The sequence below is a fragment of the Corvus brachyrhynchos genome, unplaced genomic scaffold (assembly GCF_000691975.1).
Source record: "Corvus brachyrhynchos isolate BGI_N302 unplaced genomic scaffold, ASM69197v1 scaffold188, whole genome shotgun sequence".
NCBI classification, from domain to species: Eukaryota; Metazoa; Chordata; class Aves; order Passeriformes; family Corvidae; genus Corvus; species Corvus brachyrhynchos.
Genome location: NW_008239647.1, coordinates 1,017,092 through 1,038,309, shown reverse-complemented (window position 1 = coordinate 1,038,309; position 21,218 = coordinate 1,017,092). Strand labels below are relative to the sequence as shown.

Genomic DNA, 21,218 nt, shown 5'->3' with positions numbered 1-21,218 from the left:
AAAAAAAAAAAAAAAAATAAAAAAAAAATCTGTACTTCTTAATAAATAACAACAAGTTAGGAAAAGTTTTTATGGGTAGGTTGTAACTAAAGTGAAATTGGTTAGATTCAGTAACATTGGGTTACATAAACTGCAAATAAACTATAACAGAGAACCTGTTGGAGATAAAAGGCTCTTTCACAAATGCACAGTAAATTAAGAGCTTCAGAAAAGTATTCCTAATTTAAACAGTCCTGCAAAACTTTTATGAAAACATGAGGTGGCAGTAAGTATTTAAATAGTCTTCTACCAGCTTTATTTTATAGCAATAATTTCATACTTTTTATGTGTTTGAAAAAAATCATAATTTCCTTGTATAAACATGGAATTCTACAGCTACAAATAGAATTAGACTGTCAAATTCAATTTTTTGCATTCTAGCAAGTAAGATTCTTCAAATATTTTTTGTATCTGCTGATACTGGGTTTCAGCTACAATGTCACAAAATTAAAACTGTCAGATTTGTGTAATAAAACAAGTTACAATTGTACACTAAAGTATATTTTGTATAAAACATTAATGTATATCAAATGATATCTTTTTTGGGCTACATGTAATATCATTCCAACTAAACATCAAGAAAACTAGGTTTTTTCTGTTAAAATAGAAGTTTAATGGGATTTCAAAACCAACATTATTTGTTGTAGAAATATCTGTAGCTATTAGAAACAATATACCTATTTATGTATACATATTAAAAAATGTATATGTATACATACCTCTACATATGCATGCATATGTAAATAATTACATCATTCTGCGTATGAACCTATATATGTATACATATAGATAAGACATAGAGATGTGCAGATATATGGAGCCCATTCATGCATTTGTCAGGAATTTATTTCCAGAAAGGTGGTAACTGTTTTTCTGAGAGCTTCTTCCCTTCTGGCAGACTCAGATGAATTAAGTAAGGAGCGTTAAAATGAAAATTTCATAGTCTACAGAATATACAAAGTATGGCTACACACAAAACCTTGACTTCAGGAGCTGAGATTCCAAGTCTAATCATGAAATGATTAGATGCAATGGACAATTTTTAAAATGTTTATTATTCACTTTGCCTTAAGCATCAAATACTATTTTAATATCTCATTTTTCAAGTACTATCAACAAGCCTGTGGTGTACCCACAAGATTTTCATAACTTCTATCACCTGAATGCAATCTGTGTTTATTCCTTACATTGAACTGGTAACATAAAGCCAATAATGCAGAGTTTGCAGGTCAGAAGTATGTATCTTTCATTCAAACTGTATCCCTTTCTTTTGCAGTAATATGGATAACAATACTGTTCCAGAACAATCTGCATACCATATGAGGTTAACTAATCTTTTTGCTTATTCTTCTAAAATGACACATTCCTTCAATACTCTTCTTGTTTATCTTAAATACTTAGGAAAGTATCAGCACTGACTGCTAATATTTACCCAAGAATATTGGGTGAATAACCTGCCTTTGGCTTTTTATGGTGCTTAAAGCTTAGATGATCCACTGTGGAGTTCAACAGAAAATTATGCATAATATAACGCCTTTAAAGTACAAAAAACATTAGTTCTTTTTAATAGTCTCATTAAATACGACTTTCAAGCAAACTTGAGAAAGTTATTATTTTGTATTTTGCTTACTAACACTAAAATATTAAGAGCTCTTAAGTACATAAAATTCTCAGAAAAAGTAACTATATTTTAGGTAATAAACACCTGATAAATTTTAAAACATGCAATTACTATTTACTTATATGTAACTACTACTTTATCATTTATGAAAATTAATCAAGTAATTGAAATATAGTAAATCATGTAACTACCCATTCCTGCAATTTTTACTCCCTTTTTAGATCAGAATGACACTATATATTTTTAAGTTTTGAATCCCCAAACTACAATATTAAAAAATAAACAAAGCATATTTATTAATTAAATACTTTTACACATGTTAAATATGAGTCATGTAGGTATAATTCTAGTGTACAGAACATATTTTATTGACAAATGATGTAGTGGAAATAATAATATCCATGTACAGTAAAACCTTAAAGCACATATTAATATGAGTTACTCTGCATAGAAAAATTTATTTTCTCACTAAAACTCATCCTGCAGTAGTGTACACTATGTAAGTTTATAGGTAATTATGATTATCTGAGTATGCTTTATCCCTAATTTACAACCAAATTATCTATCAACTTTTACTTTTAAAAATAACCTTATACACAACAAGGAGTTATTCCTTAGTTTAATTGAATTACCATACACAAACTAATTTGAGAATTCTAAAACTCACAGTTATTAGCAAATACTCAGTACCTAGTTTTAAAATCTGACATATTTTCCAGAGCACACAACCACCAAATATCTGTTTCAAAGTTGCAATTAAATTAATAAAATTCAGTTTCTTTGACTTGAATAAATTTGATTTGATAAAATGTTAAATGGAATGAGCTGAGATAAAATATTTCAAAAAACTTAACAAGTGAAATTAATAATGCAATAAACTTGAATAACTGAATAGCATTACCTTTAATAAGTTGAATAAAAGCGTAACACTATTTTTTACCTACTGTAAAAATGGACACAAAAATTAAATTATTATCCAAATTAGCCTCTGATTAAAATTTTTGTCTGCATAGCACAGGAAGTAGGTAATAAATTAAATTAGAATCCTAAACTTTGCCATGAAAGACATTGGTAAATAGACACAGTCTTTATAGCACCAATGTGTCATAAAGCGATAAATTTTACTTCAATTTTACAGGTGAAGAAAGTGAAACAATGAGACCAATGCACAGCCCAGTCCCATACTTTGCATTTATCTGCTGTGTTCCTAATCTCTAGCTTCTTTTATAAAGATCAATCTTGAAACTTATTTCCTACATGCATGTCCTAGATATCCCGTACTGTGTGGAAAACTGTGTGGAAAAATAAAGCTCCATTTAAACACAATAAAATATTGTGTTGGAAGAATTTTTTAATAAAATGGTTTAATAATATGTGAATAACATAATTCGTTATTTCAATATAAAATCCTATTGATTTTGTGTGGTTGCCCCATTGAAAACTTTCGGTATGTTTCCTGCTCTTGTACCAGTGGTGATTTCATCACTATTTACATGCACCTGTTACCATCATGCTGAGTGATAAAATTCATGGTGCTCAGCATTATTTCAGGGCATTTGGAATTCCAGTCAGCAACTCAATTATTCACACCTATTTAGTGTTTGCTTAGCTATTTAAAGAATAAAACAGACTATAAACTATTATTTTGGACTTGGAGACTAGGATTTGGATTTCCTATAAATTAGAAACCTTTAATTTCAGCAGCTGGAGTGTTCATGACCTACAAACCTTCGTTTACTACCCTCTCCAAGCATTAGTAGGTGCTAGTGCCTGATCAATGACAACTGTTAGAACAACCATCCATTCTGAAGGAAGCATACTGTTCTTTGGGGTTCCTTGTGGCCTATTTCCTAGCTGTTACTTACCTTATTTTGTAATTCCATATTCTAGAAAGATAATTATCCTCGAAGGAAAAGGTCCAAATAGAAGCAGGGAGCTTTTCTCATTGCTGTTGGAAGGAAATGCCACCTGTTACATGTCTCTGCCACACATAAGGAGACAGGCTGCCTTGAGAAAAACAATTGCACCTTCTCCTTGTCAGTGGCTGCAAGAGATCTCATCTGCATAATAGCAACAAATATTTTTAATCCTTTCACCTTCAGTTGCTCCCATCTAGTCTCCCTAGCCCCCATACACACAAAATAACAGAAAATTTAGGGAATGCTGATAAAATTGTGAAAATAAAGTACTCTGAATAAATCAGTAGTGTAACTTCAAAAGTCCCCAAACAATGCAACAGGGTATATGAAAATGATTCCTCTTGGTTTTGATGATTTTCTGTAATCTTAGTACTTACGGCAAGTCTTCCATTTTGGAGGCCTCGTGTCTTGGGTCCAACAGATCATAACCACATTCATTGTAGATTTCTAAGTAGGAAACATGAGTTGTATACACTTTACTGCTGTCCTGGATAAGAAAAGAAAAAAAATAGTGCTATAAACAGAGGTAGATTAGAAGACAAATTTATTTCAATGGTTTCTAGGTTACTTTCTCACTTTGACTCTTTTCCTTTTGCTGGGTATGGTGTACATGTTCAATTTGTGATACTTTCATGTGTTCTGTTACTGTTATGCATAAGGACTCCAGAAGAAGAAAGGAAAAAAACACAACAAACCCAAAACAAAACTCACACACACACACACACACGCACGCACACACAGACACACAAAACCCACTAAAACACAAATCCCCAACAAAACCCTACCATGCCCATGAGTTTAGTCTGGGATCTTTAATTGATTCCTTACACCTAAAAAAGTCTGTTTATATTTAGAACATGGGAGCCTGCTTACAGAACTATGCAACATGACATTTTTCACTTCTACACCAAAAAAAAGAATATTGTGAAAAGATAAACCCTCATAATATGGATAGAAAGACTATGCTTAAAGAAAAAACAAAAAGAAAGTAAAAACAGCAACAAAAATAAGATTTACTCCATTCAGAAACATCAGTGACATACTGCTTTTCACTCTCTTCATCATAACATTAGAACACTGTACATGATGTCAGCTGCTCTCTGCAATCACAATTCTTTTGGCAAATTACATTGCCAAAAACTAATTTAAGACAACTGAGTTTTGCAGACAGAATTTTCCCCTGCCCCAACGCCAAATCCAAACAACATAAACCTCAAAATAGTGGGCTATGATTTCCAAAACCAAAAAAAAAAAAAAAGAATAAAAAATCAGTCACTTCTTTTCAGCAGACAAAGCCACTGTGAAAGCACTCATATTACAGTAGAAATTTAATAATCCAATCCATTACAATTTTTTTGCAAAATACTTTGAGATATAACTTGTCATTTTCATTTAATTTTTTTTTTTAATTGGTAATGACAGTTCACTATTTCAAGGGACATCATTTAAAAGATACACTACAGATGGATGGAAAAAATGTAGTAAGGAACAGTTCAAACAGGATGCTGTGGAAATAGGAGAATTTCTAAATTAAAAGGAGACGTTATTAAAAACAAAGGGCTTGATTTGGTTCTCATTTAGGGAAAAAAGTTTTGTTTCCTTGGTTTCAAATTGCACTGTCTTTGTCCAAGTAAGAGCTTCACAAGTCTTGTATTTTGTGTCCCTGATTTCACTTTCTCCTGTTTCATCCTACTTAGGGTTAGAAGGCAGATGATTCTTCTCCACCTTCCAAACCACAGTTGTAGGTATAAAGAAATGAAACAGGGGAAAGATATTAAAAGAAAGGCAAGAGGAAAGATAAAAAATCAAGAAGAGATTCTTTAAAATGCACTAAGCAAAAAAATATATGAAACAATGATTTGAAAGCAGGAAAATTGAAATAGGTCTATAAGCATAACTAAGTATAGCTTTTGATCCAAAGCCCAGTCTGAAGAGGGAAATATTTTCAATTCTGTGCCGAGAAGGTGACAAACATACTAGTTATCTTTCATCCCATTTTGTTTTTATGACATAATTAACATTAGAAAAGAAAGTTGGTATGTTGATGTTTGTTGCTGGCAGCTGCACAATAAACCTGTTCACTTTCCACAGCAAAAGTCCTCCGTGCGGGTTGTGTGAGTGCAGCGGAAGGTCTAAAGGAACACGATCATGTGGGTGTTTTTCCATTTCCATTCCCACAATGGCAAGGTTTTGTGCACCTGCAATACACTGTGTACATTTACCTGCCAAAGCCATACTTCCAAAGAGCCAAAGTAATTACTTACTGCTGTTAAGCCTTACTGAGACAGGGCATATTAGTGTCATATTAATGAGACATATACCCTTATGTCTACAGATGGGTACTCTGTAGTACATGAATGGCAGAGTATAAAAGCACAGTGGAATGATTTATGTTAATGTAAAATAATATTTAAATTGGCTTAATTAAATAGCTTTGCTAAAATGTGAAGATTAATGAGTCATAGGCCTGATGGAGCAAATGAAGAGACAAAACATAAATTACACTAGACTCCTCTCTTCACTTTTGCATCTTATAATTATGAAAGCACTGGAATAATTGACTGTATTCACTCATGTACGTATTTCAGACACTACAAGAAAATGAAATTTCTCACAAACATAATAAACATAATAAACAATCAGTGTGCTTACACATCCTTTCACTTATTGACTCATTTCATTGCATAGAATGTCAAAATGGAATGCAATGCATGCAATACAAAACCAGAGTGGAGCTGATACAAGGAGAACCACTTGTGTGATCTGAATGTATGCTGCACCAACTGAAAACAGCCTGGGTTTTCAAACTACAAACCCCCCTCCAATGATGCCCATTATTTTCAAACTATTGCAATAAACCAGGTAACCAAAACAATTACAAAATATTCTTGCAGACAGTAAGTACTGTGTCAAGTTAGATATTTTCATCAGCATTAGTTTTAGAGCTTCCTGTAACATTATTTTAAAAACAATATTTAACTATTTTGCAATAGTTAAATATTTGAAACCAGACATAAAAAATAAACAGAAAATAATGTCCCATACCTTCTGCAATTTATCAAAAATATAAGATAGAGTCCTGGGAATGATGCCTCGATCACTGTAACGTTCTGCTCCTCCTGTGATGGTGAAAGTTTTGCCACTGCCTGTCTGACCATAGGCAAAGATAGTACCATTATATCCAGCCAAAACACTATACAATTAAAAAAAGGAAGATAATTATTATTTGAGGCAGAACATAATTTCCATGATCAACTTTGTGCAAAACCAAAATACAATTAACAGTAATTCTTAATAATATAGCAACTATCTTTGGTAGTACAAGAATACACTTCAAGATAGGTACTCTAGATTCTAGAGAGTTTAAACTACCTAGAATGGAAGGATTTCTTGATGCCTTGACTTAATCCATTATTAGCTGATCATATTTATTACTATTTACACCACCTTTTCATACTTTTTAGTTTGGCAGATGATTTTTTGCAAGGATACTATTTAATCTCTTTAAAGACTGTAGATGTCAGGAATTGTGCCATTGATACACTACAAGAATATAGAAATTTTTCACATATGGCTTCATTAAATGCAAACATAGAAAGGTATACTGTGGTTAGAAACTCATGTAAGGATACTGTTATACCAGGGGTCAGTTTTTATTCTGAGAATATAACTATACTGAACTATCCGACTATCCTTGGATAAGAGTATGCAGGAGAACCTGTGCTTAAATCAGTGTAACAAAATCTTCATTTACTATGAAAACACAGAAAACCACATTGTTAATAGCAAACTTTTCTGTTATAACTATGACTGTACAAGAAGCTTCTGTGGAACAGCCATGACAGCTATGTAACAGTATAGCATGAAACGGCATTCAGACTCATCATCTTTTTCACACTTCTTACTTCTATTTGCAGAAGTGCCTAATAAAATTCCAGTTCAAATACCTTTCTCTAATTCACCACACTGTCACCATTGACTTCCACCTGATTTCCACCAAACAGTAGATAAGCTTAATTCCCTTAAATTTTGGATTGGATTTACTATGCTTAAGGAACTACTAATTTTGTTAAACAAAATGAAAAGCAAAAATGATTCTTGTGCGTTTTGTTTATTAAAAAAGTGATAAATAAACTAGGATTTTAATAAATGGAAAGGGGGAAAACAACCCTTGCATAAGAGGAAAAGAAACATGTATATAGATAGCTGCTGGTCTGGCGCCACGAGAAATGCAATGATTCTCCAACTTACTAAAGTTTATTTAAAGGCCTGAGTAGTTGCCAAATTGCTTATTTTAATCCATTACAGTAGGACGTCAAAGACAAAAACAGAAACATGTTGAAAGGAGCTACAGTGAACATCTGCTCCCAAAACGTGCAAAGACAGAATATATAGATCTTAGACTCCAGATGTTAAAAATCAAAACAATTATTATGATAAAACACCTCATTCATCTATCTTAGGAATTTCTAGTGCCCACTGTCACAATATCTGAATGCTGACGACAGTAATGAGTTGTCAGAAGGTAGGGGGTATCAACAGAAGTTCGGAGATGGCAGATTCAAACCTAGCAAGGGGAAACCATTCTTCAAGCAAACTGTAGTTAAGCTGTGTAATTCTTTGCCACGCCATGTTTTCAAATGTCACACAGGCTTCAGCAGAGACTGGACTAAATCACAAAAAAAAATTTCTTCAGGGCTACTAAACACAGAGAATCAGAAAGTCCCTAAACTACAAATAACTAAAGACTAAGAGGATACATGGGGGAGGCAGCTCTACATACTTACTCAGTTTATTTTTTCCCTCTGAGCATTGTCTGTTAGTCCCTATGAGAGACAACATAGTGCACCAGACAGAACCTTGCTCTGACACAGTACAGTTGCTCTTCAGCTCGTACAGAAGAGCTCTCTGGCTCTTCAGAGCTAGCATTTGGGGTTGTTAAATTTTCTTACTCCTTTGCTTCTTTAAAGGTGTGTCTTGCAATGTGTTAAAAACTACTAAATGTGTGGCTGCAAACTATTAACTTGACATCCCCATACTTGAGGAAAAGCTGCTGATTCAAATCACCTCACATGTTAACACAAGATAAAATGTCACATATGTATGACATATGCTGTCAAAACAGCTAAAAAAGTCAGTGAGTTTTCTTTCTGCTATTTGATTCATATATTTCTTATATATTTTGCAGTGCATCAGCACAGCTCTGGAAAGTTTTTCCAGAAAACCCCACAAATTCATAAAATGTGAGCATATCCATGTCAATAACGTATTCTCATAATCCAATGCAATAATAGGTAATCTTAATATTGCATTACATAGGTGATTTTGATTCCACAGTTACGTTCCTTAAATTCTGAGTAAAAGTTAATCTTATTTTCTAAAGTTGTGTGTGTGTATCTATATGTGTGTGTGTATAATTATATATATACAAATAATTGCATCCTGTCCATATTTACAGTACTCACTTCTTTCATTCAGAGTGCATTACAGCTACCACCAAGTCAATTTAAGGACAGCCTGCTTGAGGTGCTAAGGAAGCCTGTAAGGAAAGAAGACTACCAATAATACCGGTGAAACTGTTGGTAAAGCCTTCTAAGAGGAAGATGCAACTCCATCAGGACAGGATGGAGAACAAATTCCCTAAGTCTAAGAAGCAAAATATTTTTATAAGAGACAAGGGCCTAGGAATTCAGGCAGGACTGACAAAGTTCCTTTGGCTCAGAAGCAAGCTCTAGACTAAGATCTCGTCTCCTGAAAAGAGTAGAGTGGAAGATGCAGTGAAAAGGAAAAGCCTCCACCACATTGGCTTGTGGAGAAAGAATTAAACTTATGAACTACACAAAAATTGAGGTTTTATATATATATTATGTATATATATATTTATATAAGAACACATTTCAAAACTGAAGATGTATAACTACCATTCTAAATATAATATTGTGACTATTAGTCAATGTCAGTTTCGAAGGTCCGTATGTGATAAAGGCTACATGGATTAAGTCATGAAAATCCATGTCTTATGTGTCTTATCCACACTTTTAAGTAACTTCATTTGGAATCAATGGCAATACAGGATGTTTTAGCAATGAGGCTTGCGGACAAATTATCACCATAGGAAATACTTGTTGGAGATACACTTTGCTCTTTTCCACTTCTAAGTACTTCAAGTCAAAAAAACCCCAACCAAAACTCCACAAATCTAATCTTAGTTCATTGTTCCGAGGAGTTTAACACTGAAAGGCTAACTATATGTAGATGGACCAACACCACATCAATCAATAAATCAATTAAACCAGTATCTATTTATGAAATAGTCAGGAAGTTTAAGATTTGTACTGAGTATTTGCAACCCAAGATGCACAATTCCTTTCAGAAAATAAAAAACTCAAAAACTTTCGTAAGCCTTTAGCCACCCATAAGATGCTGTTTAAGAAAACAACACCAAAATATACTACACAATTACCCTTGGCAAAGTGAAGGGTACTTCAGATGCTAGGAGTTAGTACAGTGAGCAGAAAATATACACATTGTCTCTTTCATCCTGAAATATAACTGCAGCAGGTACCAAAAAAGTTGGCAACTTTTGACATGATGTTGGCAACATTATGACATGAGTAGAGAAGAGCATATTTTCTAAGCAGCATCCACCAAAGGGATCCTTGAAGATTCTTATTTGCAAATTAAAGCTGTCCCCAACAGTAGTGGAAGTGATTGTTTGCTGGGAAAGGTGGTAGAGAATCAGCAGCTCTTTTCTGCCTTTTCAGCAAAACCCACTTTGCAAGATGTCAGTTTCCACAGGCAAAGTCTGCGTCTTTGCTCTTCAGAGTCTCTGAATAGAAGTCCCAAATTTTTGTTAAACTTAGTATTTGAAACTACACGAGTTGACATGGATAGTGATGGTAGTCATGCAAGGACTTATAAACTATGCATAAATAAAAATCATACACTAAAAGGGTATTTTCAGATGTGCCCCCTCGGTGTTATGAGAATACCCAGGAATTTACGTAATTTGTTTTCTCTCTGAAAGGTGTACTTTGGCATGGTTAAGAAGACATTTTGTTGAATAAGTAGTCTCTTAACTACTTCAAACAAAACACATCAAAGACCCATAATCCAAGGGGGAGGCTTTGCAGAAAAGATCTTTCATGCACTTATATAACATTGTATAGCACCCTGTTCAGAAGTTCATGGACGACTTCCAGACAGATTAGCTAGAATACTGCTGGAGAAATCTGTCTCTACCACATTTTACCAAAGTTATGGTTGTCAGAATTACTGGAGGGTCTTGTTTTTTTTTATCAGCACCAAGCTAGAACTAAAAATGCCTAGCACAGAGAAAAATAACTTTAAAATGATGGCTAAAATCTTCTTTAAATTTGTATATTTGTTTCATTCTATTACAGAATTCAGAGGGATCATTTTCATTATTCACTAAAACATGCAGGCATATATTTGTAACAATTTGAGCTAGATTTAGTTTTTATAAGAAGAGTAATAGATATAAAAATGTCAGTTTCTAACAAATAATTTGTTGATTCGGCTTTGCTTGTACTACCTATAACCACATATTCCATGTTTCTATCTGAAAAATATAGACCAACTTAAATGTGTAAAGGAAAAACTTAAGTTGTCACGTGCATGAGCAGTAAGTCTGACTTGTTGAAGTTCATACCTGTGAACAAAAAGATGCCTTGAAAGGGGGCAAATCTCATTGGCCTGAATTCCTGCATATAAGGAAATCTCAAAGAAACCTGCCTAAGACTTCAAATTCTGTCAAGGTAAGATTTCCACAAAAAACATGGCATTTCAGGGAAAACACGGGCATGCAATATGTCTGCAAAAAGTTGTATTTCAATCTCATTTAATATACTGAGCTGTCTTCATGGCTTCTTATTAATGTATGGAAGATCTCAGTTTCGTTACTGCCAAGAAAGGCCCCAAAAAGTCAAAAGCTGCACATTCAAAGAGAGCAGAACTAATAAAATTAAATCTCAATATTTTAGATTTAACTCATGATGTCAGAATTTCCAGATTTTGTAGCATAAATGATAATTATGTCAACACCTGGTAAACATATATATTTAAATTGAATATTTATTTTTGTGTTACAGTGAAAATACATGTGGTCAAGTCATATGAAGACTCACATATCACAAAACTGAATATAAGAAAAAATAATGTTTGCTTGATATATTAATTGGAAATGGAAACATGTACATACATCTATGTAGCCACATCTACGTATGTTTGCTGTATGTTAAGGTGGGTGGGATGATAAATGTTAGTCATACCTTTTTGATCACTTAAGAAAAGTCAATTTAAAGCAAAATATTGGTGAAGAAACATCATGATTACCTGCTAAGTATTATGAACCCATCAAGAAGTATTTATGCAATAAACAAGTCTCTTTAGCAAAGTTGGTATCATTGAATAACACAAAATTGTGCAAAAAGATTTTGCTTGGTGGAAATCAGAATAAGACAGAGTGCAGGGAAAAAGAGAAAATAACAGCATTAATTGCAGGCAAGCAACTCCCAAAGTATGAATAATTATTGTTTATTATGTGTTTAAATCTTCTTTATCCTTTTATTGTGCATTATAATTTATCATCAAATTATATGTCCTCTTCAAGATGATTATAATTTAGAAAAGGATTAGATCTGTTCTTACATTTTACCCAAAGAATTGAATGCTTCTTTTTAGATCAAGCACTGAAAACTTACTGCTGGTTTTTAGAAACACAACAGCTTGTGCTTCACCTAACAGAGCTAAACAGCAACAAGTTTAAACAAAAAGAAAGCATTGAATATATCCTCTATGTTGCTTAGAATTTAAATCACACCTTTTCCAAGCAAAAGGTGGTTTGTGCACACAGCTGACTACGGAGACTGATTTGATCCCACTGCTAAATAAACCTAATCATATATTATGACAGCAACATGATGGGATAAATTAAAAATGTTCAAGTTTTACCTCCAGCTATGACACAGACTATCAAAAACCCACCCACAACAACAGTGTTTGAGACAGCAATTGCAATACTTTTAGTATTTTTCTAACCAGAATACTAAAATATCCACTGGGAAAGAATTCTCCACCTGCAAAGCATCATTAAGTAAGACCATGATGCACAGCTTAGTCAATTCAATAACCACCTTTCCAATATGTCACAGAGTTTTAGGGGGGCAATTTGATGCAGAATTTTGCTGCTGTAAATGCTTGAACATACTACAGTATTTACACTTATCTGCCTGCATCAAAAGTACATCTAATGCCTTAGAAACTCCCAGCATACATTCTACAAATATTTTTCCAATTAACATGGAATACTCTTAATTTTAATACTTCTCTTGTTTTGAAAAAGAGACATGTAATAGAAAAACAGAAAGCTGAAGTAAATGTTCCTTATATATTCCACTTTCAGTACAACCTTAATACCACTTAATAACCCAAGTATTGTTACATAAAAAGCTTATGTAATGATGATTGCTCAAGAAAATCTGTTTTGGCTTTATGAAAAATGAATTATAACATGCTTTTTCTTCTGCCCTTTGGACTTTGAGAAACTATCCATTATCAGGCATAGGACAATTTTTACATTAATGTAAAGGAGAGCAACACCATATGTGTTTTTTCCCGTCAAATTTTCTTTCTCACTTATCAATTAACTTGCATGTTCTAACTTGTAATTAGTGGTGATTTAAAAACATGCTCAGAGATATGAACTTCTCATTGGAAAATTCATCTCAGACCCCTCTCCAAATGAACACTGTTACAGAGTTACATACTGGCAGTTCCAGTCACTCCACTCCCTTGTGTCATTCCTGAAAGATGCCTAATTCATAGTGTGATACAGAAGTATAACTCATGGAAGCAATTCCACTTAAATTGATAGATATGTCATGTTTACAACCACCTAACATTCCTCAAGTGAGAAATTCCTCAAGTGAGAGCTAGACAATTTATGGCTAGTTACTACAGTCTAAAGTATCATTCAGTAGTTTGTCCTTGAGTATCTGAGACAATATAAATGGTGGTAAAAGCCTAGTGACAGTAGACAGAGGTTGAAAGCAGACTGAGGTTGTTTTATTGTGGTTGGGTTTTCTGACTACATTTTGTTTTAATTTCCAGTGAAGATCATTTGTTCTATTTAAAGCTTAGGGACACAGAACTTTTCATTTGTTTCTGTGCTCATTGTTAATGAGACTTTAGGGAGGCTTTTTGCCCAAGCATAACCAAGAACTCTGCTTCCTCTGCTGCTGCACTCTTTTTGCTGAATCAAACAGAACAGTTACCTTCAAAAATTGCAAAAAATAAAAAAGGAAAAAGGAAAAGAAACTCTCTTTCTTTCCTGAGTTCTGTCCCCAGTTTTGGGCTCCCCAGTTGATGAAAAATGCTCTAAAGAAACTGGAGTGAACCTGATAGAACCTGAGTTCAGGCTGCAGCACATCATGCACAAGAAGCCAAGTGAACAGTTTCCTATCGACCCGGCGAAGAGTAAGCCTTACATGTAGCTAATTACCACCTTCTGCAATGGATCATTAGAGATGGACTCGAACTCCTCCCAGAGGCTTACGGTGGTAGAACACAAAGCAGTGGTCACAAGTTGCAAGGGAAGAAATTCCAAGTGGGTATAAGGAAAATATTCTTCACAGTGAGAGTAGTTAAGCCTTGGAATAGGTTCCGAGATGGATTGTGGGATTCCCATCTTTGGGCATTTTTGAAGCTCTACTGAACAAGGACCTGAGAAACGTGATCTAGAAGCTAGACCAGACGACCTAGAGAGATCTCTTCTTACCTAATTATTCAAATTTGTTGAAAATGTTAAAAGTGAAAGTTTTGTACAAAGTTTATAATATGAATAAATAAAACAAAGAACGAGCCTTATTAAGTAAGACTAAATTCTGTAAGTGTTTTTAAGTAGGTAAGAGAAAATCCTGAGAACAAGAAACAACTTTCATCTTAAGAACTTATTTACTTTTATTTTGTTAGCTTATTTCAGCTTCATATTATTATTTTTATCTGTGTTCTGCCATCTTCATTTCAAATGAGTAGAAACATAAAGGCATGTGGTTGAAACAAATATTCAATAACTATAAAATACTAGACTAATGAAAAAAGAACAAAACATCAGTATCTTTGATATTTGGATACTGTTGGCCCTTTCTTTATCTCAGTTCTTGCAGACCTGAAAAATTTTACCAATGTCCCTCACTTTCCTTCCTTCCTTTTATCTCAAAAAAACTCAATTCATCGATATTAAAAAAACCAAATTAACACAGTCCTAGAAAAACCAGCCCCCTCCAAATTACATTGAAGAGAAAAAGAAGGAAGAACTTAATTTCAAGGATCTGGAAAATAAGTTTTCAGGAGAATTTGTCTTTACAGAGATTCAGTTTTCAGGTATCTTCTAACACTTGGAGGTCAGACTAACGTTTCTTTTAATTAAAATTAACAAAGTATCTCTGTATGACATTTTTTCTTTATGTCTTTGCCAGATTTGTGCAACAAATACAAATTGGTAATGCCTCATCTTTAAAAACCAAAACTGGTTTCCAAATGTGCATGTAGCTGTTTTTGAGAGATTAGTGCAGGCAAGTTTCCTTAGAAATTTCAGAAGTTTTCCGACAGAAAAAAAAAGTAGTATATTTTCTCGTTTTGACTAAGATCTCTAAATATATTTAGAATTTAACCATAAACACTGCAACAGATAAGTGACACAAAGATATTCTGAATCAAAGCTGTCAAACTGTAACTTATAATAAGCAGTCCATTCTTGAACAATTCTAAATTGTGCAATTTAAGTCAAAAGAAACACAAGCAACTAATACTCATTTGAGAAGAAACATCAGTGACACTTTTCACTTTCTATTGCCTCATAGTTGCACTCCCTTTGAGAAAGAACAGCTAGCATTACTATCTAATTCCTCAATTAAGGGAAAGTTCAAGCTACATTTCTCTCAAGCTGACATCCAAAACGTGTCCTTTTGCTATACATAGATTCTACAGGTCGTTGTGATGCAGATGAGCCAAACCACTACTTTCAACACTGTGTGACAAATATATCCAGGTACAAAATGGATAATTGTTAATAAAAATATTTTTACTACATTCTCTGTAAGAATACACAGCAGACAAAAAAAACCACAAAACCAGAAGAGAGTAAACTGAAGTAGTATATTTTTTACAGATGCTAATTCTTCGGATAAACACAGCACATGAAAAGAAACCAGAACCTGCAGCAATGGGAGCATTATCCCCAAGGCCATCAGATTTTTCAAAAGATCACAGGTGATTGCCATTAGGTTTATAAACAGCTGAGCTATTTCTTATTTGCATGAGACATCTGAAGAGAAAATATTTTCAAATGTTATTCTTTAATAAATCAAGAAATACAATACTAAAACATTGGCCATATTAGAAATAAAACCACAACTAATTCAAAACAGTTAACATTTTCTACTTAATTTCTGATTGCATACATAATCATAATACTAATATTTGAAACATTTTAAGAGTAGCCTTGTTTAGCTGTGAGGCTAAAGCCATGCATAATAATTAGCAAACTGTTAAAGTATGATGTTATCTATTTTCTCTGTTTTTGGTAGATGTCTTGGGGTGACTTTATGACGTGTATCCCCTACCGCCGTTCTATGCCCAGACGTGATTCCTGTGCCTTTCTGTGCCTTTAAAACTGGGTGCAAGAGAAAGAAAAAAAAAAAAAAGCCGGGCAAACTTTTCACAGCAGTTTGTGCTCCAAGGTCACTCTACCTTCTCTGCATGCTCCTGCGGCAGCAAGAGCGGAGGCAAGCACCTTCCTGCTTTTCCCAGCCCTTGGCTCTTTTTCTCAGGAGAGAGACAGAGAGTTAAAATTCTCTGCAGTTCAGCCAGCTCGTTAGCTGAGGCAAGAACTTTCCTTGGACTGTTCTGCTCCGGTCCGGATCACCATAGGAGGCCCACACCACAGCCTGGAGGGGTCACACCCCAGCTCCGGAGAGAGAACAGCCACACCTACAGAAGGACTTTGAATTTTACCAGGTTCTCTCCACACCAAGAGGTTTTATTATTGTGCATTGTGTCTGTTAAATAAACATTTTTTTAATTTCACTTTCTTCGGAGGAAAATTTTTTTTTCCTGAACCTGGTGGGGGAGGGGTGGCTGAAACCTGCCTTCTATCACAGGATGTTCAAATTTGGACATTCCTCCGAATTTGTCTCAAACCGGGACAATAGAGTAACAGAATTAGGGCTGCTTCTTAAATATCCAGTTGACACTGCACAAAAACATTATCAAGAATATATATTTAAAATTAAAAGGAAAAGAAACAATGTAAGGACTCAAGGATAGCAGAAAAGTAATAAAGTTCCAGCAAATCACATGCTTATAATGGTTTGCAGAGGCTGGCACTTTTGGCTGAAGAAGCAAATTAAACAAACTAATGTCTGGTGCCTCTGAAACCACAGGCAAGATGACAGTGTAACTGGACTTACAGAAAAAGAAGTAGTGGCCCAACATCAAAGAAAACACACTTAAAAAGGAAAAAAAATAAAAAAGAAAAAGAGAAAATAAAGTTGCATCCAATTTCCATCCATCCAAGAACAAACTAGAAAGATTTTAGAATCCTGACCATTGCATTTCTGGTTTTAGTTTAAACAATGCTCAAGATTTTTTTTTCTGAGCATTCAAGTCTCTTAACTGAATTTTCTCAGGACTGTAAGAATGCATGACAAAGAGCCTCAAAATGTTACTGAACTACTTAATTGATATTTTCCTGCTACTTTCTTTTCCCTGGCAATACACACACAAAACCCGTTCCCTCAGTCAAGCGACTCCAACAACAGAAATGTGTGTATTTACAACAGCTTTTTCATGCAAGAGAGTGTTGACTTTGAAAGAACCAAATAATGAAGAACATTTTACTATGAAAAACTGTGGTCTTTAAGAGAAACAGGGCAATTCTTATTGTCCCATGATGGAAAGGAAAATGGTGTCATTAACCATAGAGTGAAATAAATTTCAGGCCCAGTTCAGGACTCCATTAGCCAAGGAACCTCATGACTCTGAAGACATTTTGAAATACATATTTTTGTCTAAAAAGAGGTAGAAAATCAAGGGAGTGGATAAAAACATGAACGAACTTCAGTTATTGTCTATTCTATTATAAAAACACAAGTAAAATTGTCCTTCAGTATTATCACTAACAGCACAAACATCATTTAGAATACAAGCTTTACCACATTATAATGCTCAGAGACAAAATCTTGATTTAATTAAGAATGGTTTTATAAGTCAATTTTAGCATTAAAGATAAAGACTCAGCTATTTGGGGATAATTGTATACCTAAACACCATTGATTTTAATAGCATTTAAGTACTTTCAAGTACTTAAAAATACCTAAACTCCGAAACTAAAGCCTACATAATGGAGAAAATTAATATATAAGAAAAGTCTTTTATCAGCTAACACTGAAATAAAGGAAAATAATACCCCTTCCTGTTTATTAGAGCACTGTATAGATGAACTATTCAACTGGAAAACATTTTCATATTCTAGAAAAACACTCCAAAGGGGAAAAAAATTAGCCAGTCTCTTACTAGTTAATTTTGGTACTCTGAGTTTTTGTTGAGGATAATTAAGTCCATAGTATGTAACAATGAGACTTCTAACCCTCCTCTTTCCAAACGCACTCATATAAGATAAAGATTTTTTTTCTGCAGTCAACATTAAACCCAGAAATATTTAAAGTTAAGTGTATGAGCTAATCTGAAGCTATTATGTGAAAATGTCAGATCAGCAAAGAAATATCTTTTGGATGAGAAAAAAACGTAACAAGCATTATTTTTAAGTCTATTTAGCTTATTCTAATGAAGTTCCAAATTCAATGGCTCTTCTTTCAATGTCAATTACCTTTCTGCTTTATGTGGGACTTTAGAGAAGAAAACAGGAAGGGTGGGAAGAAAGAAAATGAATTCATAAAGAGATAGATATATTTTTCATCCATGGAACAACATGAGAAAGGCTTAGTGTCCAGCTGAAGATGTTTGTTTTCCTACAGTGCTAAACACAGGACTGTGCAACAGCTTGAGGAATAATTTGCATAATCATAGCTTAAACCAACAGATGGGTCAGACAATGAATGAGAAAGTTGGCACTTGAAGTAATACTTCCCAACTCACTACAAGTTTGGATTTTGAGCAGTAAGTTTGATAAACAAGCAAACACTATGCAGAAGTTCTGCTTCCTCCAGAATGGGATTTTCTCCCTCGCTAAAACCAGTACAAACTTCAGCAATGCAGACAGTAAACTGAGTAAAGAGAATGGCATATTAGAAAATCCACCAGTTTCAGAGTGGCATTCAATCCACACAATGAATGCAGAAGTCATCATCAGACTTAAATATTTGCCTTTGCAAACTGTCAAATATCAGCATTGTTTGATTATGAAAAGAGAGGAGAAAAAAAAAATACCAGTGCCAAAAGCACTATATTACATGTTAAGACAAAAGTAATAAGGACAAGATTTAGGAATATCTCCACAGATATTAATGAGAGTTCCTAACAATGAAAACTATATGGAGGGTGATAAGATTTTCATTAGGTTTACCTCTCCATGAAACTATATAGGGAATTCTTTTCTAAGGCAATGAAGTTAGCTTATATTACAGACAAAAAAAAAAAAAAGAATTGGGCATGGATTTCTACGGCTATACAACAAAAGAGGCAACAGTAGCATTGCTATATGAAGAGTCAAAAATGGAACCTTAGTATGCATAAAATTCTCAGGGGATTGTATATCTCCTGGATTCAGACATGTCAGTATTTAGAAAATTAGAATATCAATCCACTTTTACAATGAGACAAAGACTTGCCAGCTCTCCTCGGAGTGATACAACAAAAGCAGAAATAGCTTCTCCCTGGTTACTTGCAAGATCAACAACGTACCATTCTGCTACTGGTTTGGCAATGCTGTCAAAAATCACATCTTGTTTTGCCTCTTGACCAAAAATTTTCTGAAATCTGAAAATATTAAGCAAATAATAATTGCTTAGAATGTTAAAACACTACTTGATTCATACATTTTTGTTTGTGTTTGCAATAGTCAATGTTTACATCATTAGGCTTACATAACTTGGTACAATGTTTTCCCTGTAGTCTTAACCACAGCTTGCTGTTGTGCTATTGTACATAAATAGGCTGTACACAGAGCTGCTTTGACAAGATCTGTACAATAAAATCCTCTGATAAAATGATGTGGCTTAGAAAAAAATAAACCGTATTTTAAATCTATCAAGAGAATTAGTGTTTGTAACTGGCACTACATTGAATCCTGGATAAATAGATTACACTATAACCAAATACAGCATCCCACCAGTAAAGCCAGGCTCACATTTTTTCAAGCTATTTCCTTCATTCTGCTGCACGATTACTATAGGTCACAAGAAGATATTTAATTCAATATGTTTTGTCACCTTCTATAGAAAATATCTGCAGTTATTTTACAAAATCAGAATTCTTGAGGTTGGAAGGGACCATTTGCTCCAACCCCCCTGCTCAAAGCAAAGTCACCCAGAACAGGGTTCTGTCCAGTCAGATTTTGACTATTTCCACATATGAAGGCTGCACAACCTCTCTGGCCAACCTGTTCCAGTATTTGATCACTTCACAGTGGGATCACCAGCACAGGAAGGACATTGACCTGCGGGAGAGAGTCCACAAGAGGCCACTAAGAGGATTAGAGGGATGGAGCACCTTTCCTTTGAAGAAAAGCTAAGAGAACTGGGATTGCTCAGCCTGGAAAAGAGAAGGCCTTGGGGTGACCTAACTGTAGTCTTACAGTACCTGAAGGGAGCCTACAAGAAAGATGGAGAGGGACTTTTTACTAGGACATGTAGTGACAGTGCAGGGGGGAATGGCTTCAAACTGAGAGTAGGTTTAGATTACATATTAGGAAGAAATTATTTACTCTGAGAGTGTTGAGGCACTGGAACAGGTTGCCCAGAGAAGCTGTGGATGCTCCACCCCTGGGAGTGTTTAAGGCCGGGCTGCATGAAGCTCTTAGCAACCTGGTCTAGTGGCAGAGGGGGTTGGAACTAGATGATCTTTAAGGTTCCTTCCAACACAAGCCATTCTATGATCCTGTGATATTTCCTGTATTTCAATTTGTGCCCATTAGCTCTTGTCCTGCACATGGGCACCACTGAAAAGCATCTGGTTCCATCTTCTGTATCTCCCCTTTCCCCATCAAGTGTTAATAGACATTGATAAGATCACCTTGAGCCTTCTCTGAGGTGAACAGTCTCAGGTCCCTCAGCCTCTCCTCACATGTTCCACTCTCCAGTCCCTTAATTATCTTTATGTCTCTTTGCTGGAGCCCAGAATTGGACATAGAATTCCAGATGTGATCTCACTGGTTTTAATGAGGGGAAGGATCAACTTCCCTGGTCTGCTGGCAATGCTCTTTTTAATGCAGCCCAGGGGTTGTTGACCTTTTTTACTGCAAATGGTGTATTGCTGACTGATGTTCAACTTTTGTCTACCAGTACACAAGGTATGCATATCTGCTTTCAGTCATCCTTGAGCCTGCCCTGGTTATTCCTCAATGGGAGCAGGACTCAGTATTTCATTTTGTCGAACTTTAT

General features: G+C 34.5%; 1 protein-coding gene across 3 annotated transcripts in view; it reads right to left on the bottom strand.

The window, feature by feature from the left end:
- KIF6 (kinesin family member 6) overlaps positions 1–21,218 on the bottom strand; it is a 156,859-nt gene that overhangs the window by 133,623 nt on the left and 2,018 nt on the right. For 2 of the 3 annotated variants that reach the window (XM_017742349.1, XM_017742348.1), the window contains exon 1: positions 3,957–4,060. In XM_017742349.1, coding sequence (XP_017597838.1) covers positions 3,957–3,970 — 14 coding nt within the window. In that variant the 5' untranslated portion in view covers positions 3,971–4,060. Of the gene's footprint in view, positions 1–3,956; positions 4,067–6,624; positions 6,773–21,218 lie in introns of those variants that run through there. The other variant, XM_017742350.1, reaches the window with a different exon arrangement.